This window comes from Palaemon carinicauda, unplaced genomic scaffold (assembly GCF_036898095.1).
Source record: "Palaemon carinicauda isolate YSFRI2023 unplaced genomic scaffold, ASM3689809v2 scaffold2778, whole genome shotgun sequence".
NCBI classification, from domain to species: Eukaryota; Metazoa; Arthropoda; class Malacostraca; order Decapoda; family Palaemonidae; genus Palaemon; species Palaemon carinicauda.
The window spans coordinates 10,001-15,561 of NW_027170434.1; the positions used below are offsets into that span (position 1 = coordinate 10,001).

The following is a 5,561-nucleotide window of genomic DNA, read 5'->3' on the forward strand; positions in this document are numbered from 1 at the left end:
TAAAAGGCCGAATTTCAGCAAACAAGCAATTTAAGGTCGACAATTGATAATTTTAATTAGAGTAGCCTATAAACAAACCTAGTTTCAAGAGCGATTTTAAATTACTGAGTTCAAGGCTTTATTTATTTTTTGACTTGAGGATGATAAAAGTCACCAAAGAAATGCCACTACTATTGTGCCAATCAATACAATGACCCACCTTCTAATGACTTCATAGGATGAAAAAGAGCATGGGTATGATGATTCCATAGCCTTTGCTGTTGGTCGCCTCCACATTCATCAGACAAGGTGTAGAGTTAATTTAGTTCTTCATAGTTTTACACTCGGTTTTCGTAGCACTAAACACAATGAGTCCCATCGTTGTAGAGTAATTTAGAAAAAGTCCAGCACTACGACGACAAATAGAACCGGTAAAATGTCCCAAGGTAAGGTGAGGTGAAGGAGAGTTAATCACTTCTTGACGGTTGGTGTTGGACTGGTTTTCCCTTCCAACAGTGACTTCGAAGTTACTTCGTAGAGTTGTTTGGCTCGGAATATTCAGAAAATTAGGTAGTTAGTAGTTATCTTTAACTCCTATTTACTTTGGTTTGCACAATGAAGGCTGAGGTCAGTTAATTAGCACAATTTTATTTACAGTGATATAGGAAAAATAAAGCCTCAAACATTAATTGAACAAACCTGAATTAAATTAGAATAAACAAATTGAAAGAAACAAATTCAAAGAAATTCCTAAGTAAACTACGGAGATAATTACCCATTCCAAGGAATGTTTCTCCAAGTAAGGTAATTACCGATCATAAAGAAAATTTCTCAATCACCCAAAATATCCATAAACTTTTAACAAAATATTATAGGAATATATATTTAAATATATATTTTATACACTCCGAGGGGAGGGATTGAATTTTCCTCTGAAAAGTCAATGGAAAATAAATTTAAAACAAAATAAACTTAACTAATATAATATACAGATTAAATGTCTTCCTGTGAAACAGTGAAAGAATTTTCTTAAGTTTTAGCCATGCTGTCAATGGTCACTTGACATTAAGGGAATCAGGCTTGTCACATGACGCTTAACAAATCTTCGACTTTTACCTAGCATTAATTTAGCCCCAGTAACTTCATCGTAAATATTCTTGGTCAGCTCTTTAACAATTCCTATGGGGTAATCAATGGCTTTGGTCATATTTTCCTTAACAAGAACTAGATCTCCTACCTTTAACTGCTTATGTGGTACAGGTTTATACCTATCCTTTTTACTTGTTGCTTGATATACAAGATGGTTTAAAAATTCATTATTATAGATGTCTATCAGCTTAGATTGTACTCTAACAAGTTTTTCATAGGAGTTCCTTATCAAATCCACTGGATCAACTGACCAATCCGGATCTGAAGTAGTACTTTGTAACTGTGGAATGATATTCAATGTTACAAGATCACGGCCATATAACAACTTCTCCGGAGTTATGACTTCAGGCAATTCCTCCAGAGAATATTCCCTCAATGAGTCTTTAAAGGCTATAGGCCTGCGATTAATAAGGTGTACTGTTTTGGATACAATAAACTCAAAATCCTTGTATGGTAAAATGTTTTTACCAACAGCTCCTTGTATCAGTCTTTTAGACAGCTTAACACAGATTTCAACTAATCCCCCAAGTTCACTATTACCCTTATAATAGTGGTCAAATTTGATCTCATTCATATTATGCCTTCTCAGAAAATCTTTAGTTTCAAAATCAGAAAGAAAAGTCTCTATAATATTGGATCCAGCAGTCATTTGAGTTCCCAAATCAGAGACTATATACTCAGGCATTCCAAATTGATAAATGTGGAGCTGCAATGCTCTTAGCAAATCCTCAACCGAGAGACTATCACACAGCTTTAGATTTACCGCTCTTGACCACATGCAACTAATTACAAGGATCCATACCTTTTCTTTGGAATTGTTCACCTTAACATAAAAGGGTCCCATATGATCAATGTAAATATTACGGAATGGGACATTTGGTGGATCAATTCTAACCTCACGATAAGAACTTTGGTTTAATTTAATAGGTCTTTCCCTGAACCTTTTGCATCCAATACAGGCCCTTATATACTTCTTTACTAAAGAAAATATATGGGGAATCCAAACAGTTTTCCTAATTTCTTGTATAACAGAATAACACCCTGCATGATGTAAGCTAAGATGTGTGTGCCTAATTAACAAAGGAACTAATGGGCTACACTTTGACATCAGCAGGGGAAAACCATACTCCCTGTATTTTCTAATTTTCTTGATTCTGTCACACTTACTTTTTACTCTCAGCAACCCTTTGTTATCTTGATATACATTTAACTGAGAAACCAAAGGTGGAATGTCACTTAATTTCTTTGAAGCAGAATTAAAGTACTCAAAAATCTCAGGGAACTGACTTCTCTGGTCCAACAGAATTACTCTATGATATGCCTCCCTGTAATAGTTAAAATCATCAGAGTAAAGAAACAAATGAGAATACTTGTCTGGATGTTTGCGAACTAAGGAGGTTTTCAGACAATTCACAAACTTTAACACTAAAACATTAATATTAACCAGTTTACCAAAACTAGATACTTTTTCAGGAGGAATTAATTGAGAATGATCAGTGCCTTGAATTTCAACATATCCTGCAAACTTTTCTACCCTTTCAGAATAATCTGGGTCTGGAACCAGTACTGTAAGAATATCTCTACTAATAGTGTTATCTAATGCATCAGTCAAAAAATCTGGTCCCGTGATAAAATTAGTCTTGGTTAACTGATTATGAGAAACAGGTCTAGTTACACAGTCTGCTGGGTTCTGTACACCCGAAACAAAAGAAAACTCAACCTGATGTGCCTCACACAAGTTAGCAATATGTTCTAGTCTATTAAGAACAAACACTGAGCGTTTCTGCATTTTATCCAACTTATGTACATACGAGTTGACCCAGCTAACCGTAACCAGACTGTCAGAGTACATTCGCAATTTATTAATCTTTATAGCTTCAATGCACCGATCTCCAGCAATATCTTGATATAAATCAATTAAGCACTCTGTACCCAAAGACAATGCTTGAAGCTCAAGAGATGGAATGGATTTTGACTCCAATTGTTTGTTGACAATCTTCGATTTTGACATTACGAAAGAAACAACATTTGTATTAAAGTTAAGAAGGTAAATGACGCAACCAAACATGACCTTACTACTGTCGGCAAATCCTACAAGATCATATAAATCCTCCCTATTTCCAACATTTCTGTCCAACATAACTGGTGGAGCAGAGTTTGCCTGCCTGGCAATACAACGCCACTCCCTCACTTGAGAGTCTGTCAAGGTATCATCCCATCCCAAATTTCTTTGAACTTGCAAATCGTGCAAAAACAGCTTTGCTCTGTTCAGAAGGGGAGCATTAAAATTGTATACATCAAAATGACTAGCAATAGACTTCAAAATAAGTCTCTTAGTGTTTGCTGAAATATCTAAAATGATTTCCTTGGTAGAAATCTTATCAGTGGAACGATGCTACTGAAGACCTAGCAGTTTAATAGGGTCAGAAGTCACTTTATCAAAATAATCATCAATATTCTCTTGTAGAGATGAACAATTTGTTGCAAACTGTTGCAAGTTAAATCTATAAGGTATGAATATATCAGGAAGCACAGAATATGCCCACTTAAGATCAGCTTCCTCATCTGTAATGTATGCCCCATTGTCCATATACATTAGTTGATATACAAGAGACTTCATCCTGTTAATTTTGGTGTCCGGCGCTTCATCCAATATCAAAATCTTAAAGAGGGCCAACATGAGAATTGTGGGACTACACCTCAATCCGAAACTTAACCTAGAACATTTATACCCTACTAATGAATAATCTGCTTTCTCAATATTTCTATACCAAAGAAACAGTAGCCTATTTTGATCCTTTTCTGGCAAAGCAATTTGATTGAATGCCTTTTCAAGATCAAAGCATAATAAAAACTTACCAAATCTTAACTGTAGGAGAGCGGAGGCTAACTTTTGGTTTAATGAAGGCCCAGGAAATATTGCCATGTTGTGACTAACTGCAGTTGGGGATTTAGAACTTTTTTCATACAAATTAGAAAGAAAAACTACACGGCATTTAGTGGTATCCCTCTCTGGTTTAAAGACTCCCATGAAAGGCATGAAACTATGTTCAGGATGAGTCTCCATAAAATCCTCAATATTATCAATTCTTTCTATGATGCCTAATGTCTCCTGAGTCTTAAAGGTGTCATTTACCAAGGCTAACTTATCAGGTATTTTTTCTAATTTAGAAGTAAGGGTTTTCAACACTGATTTGGCTAAATTGTAGTTGCGGCCTAGTAGATGACTAACTTTCGGGTTCCATAACAGTGGCATACACAATCTTCCATCAGCAGTCCTATGAGTTTCTTCTAAAGCATACTCTATAAGCCTGTCATTCAGTTCTACATTATCTTCATGATATTGACCTCTGTCTTCCCCAACATAATATTTACAAGAGAGTTCTAAGCATTCATTTGTAGCCCTATTCAACTCAGATTCTATTATCTGACCATCATCATCAAACAACTCATATGTATTAGAAGTCTCCAGGTCATTTAAATATGAAGATTCTACTGAAACGTTCTCTTTCGTCCCTGTTGGAAGTACATTTACAGCTTTTAACATATGTTGCACATTTGACTTCATTGAAGAACAAGGCTTCAAGAATCTTAAATTGCTCTTTAATTTATTTATGTCTCCCTTTAATAATATACCCAAGCATGTATCAGAATAAATGGAGTCATTGGATTTCCCAAATACTATATCCTTTTCAGGGATACAATGCAAGGACTCTGATCCTAATATAAATTTAATATTGTCTATCCTGTCTGTAGAATTTAACAATCCCCGATCTGCTAGCTTGTATCCCTTTGAAACAAACCCACTGACTACTTCATTTAGCCCAGGTAACTGCAATGAAACATCAATTGAGGGAAGACAAAATGCATATACAATGTAACTATTGCTACCAATTGGCAACTCAATTTCAACTTGTTTAGTCTTATAACTCTTAGAGGAATTAATACCATTAATGGTTAAAGAAACTCCATTATTTACAACTTTCAAATTTAAATCTTGAGCCAAATTTTCTTCAATGTAATTTGCTTGACATCCAGTGTCTTTAAGGACCCTGAAATTGGTACCTTTAATTGAAATATTAAAAGTTGGCAAAATTGTATATCCCTCAACCTCACAATTTAAAACTTCAGTTATAGCAGCAACACTACTGCTTGAACTACCAACAACATCTCCATTACCACTCTCAGAGTTTCTAACTCTATCTGTACTGTTACTGGCTTTACCTTTTTTCTTTTCGGAATTTGGATTTTCTTTAATACTGGTAGCACCTTTTTCATCGGGACACAAAAATGACATATGCCAGCCTTTGCAGCCTTTACATTTGGAATTAAATCTGAATCTGCATTCTGATAATATATGACTTGGATAGCCACACTTTGAGCAAGCACCCAGTTCCTCCAATTTTGTTCTTTTATCTTTGCTAGAAACAAAG

The 5,561-nt window shown here is 35.1% G+C and overlaps 1 protein-coding gene across 1 annotated transcript; it reads right to left on the minus strand.

Annotated features, from left to right (window-relative positions):
* Window positions 1-1,216: 1,216 nt before the first annotated feature.
* Window positions 1,217-4,054, minus strand: LOC137636347 (uncharacterized; the record flags this gene model as incomplete). Its single annotated transcript, XM_068368754.1, has 5 exons — window positions 3,988-4,054; window positions 3,528-3,693; window positions 2,547-3,392; window positions 2,296-2,453; window positions 1,217-2,106 (listed from the first exon to the last, which is right to left on the minus strand). Coding segments are annotated over exons 1-5 (2,127 nt in total), but the record flags the coding sequence as incomplete, so codon positions are not given.
* Between the last annotated feature and the right edge of the window lie 1,507 nt (window positions 4,055-5,561).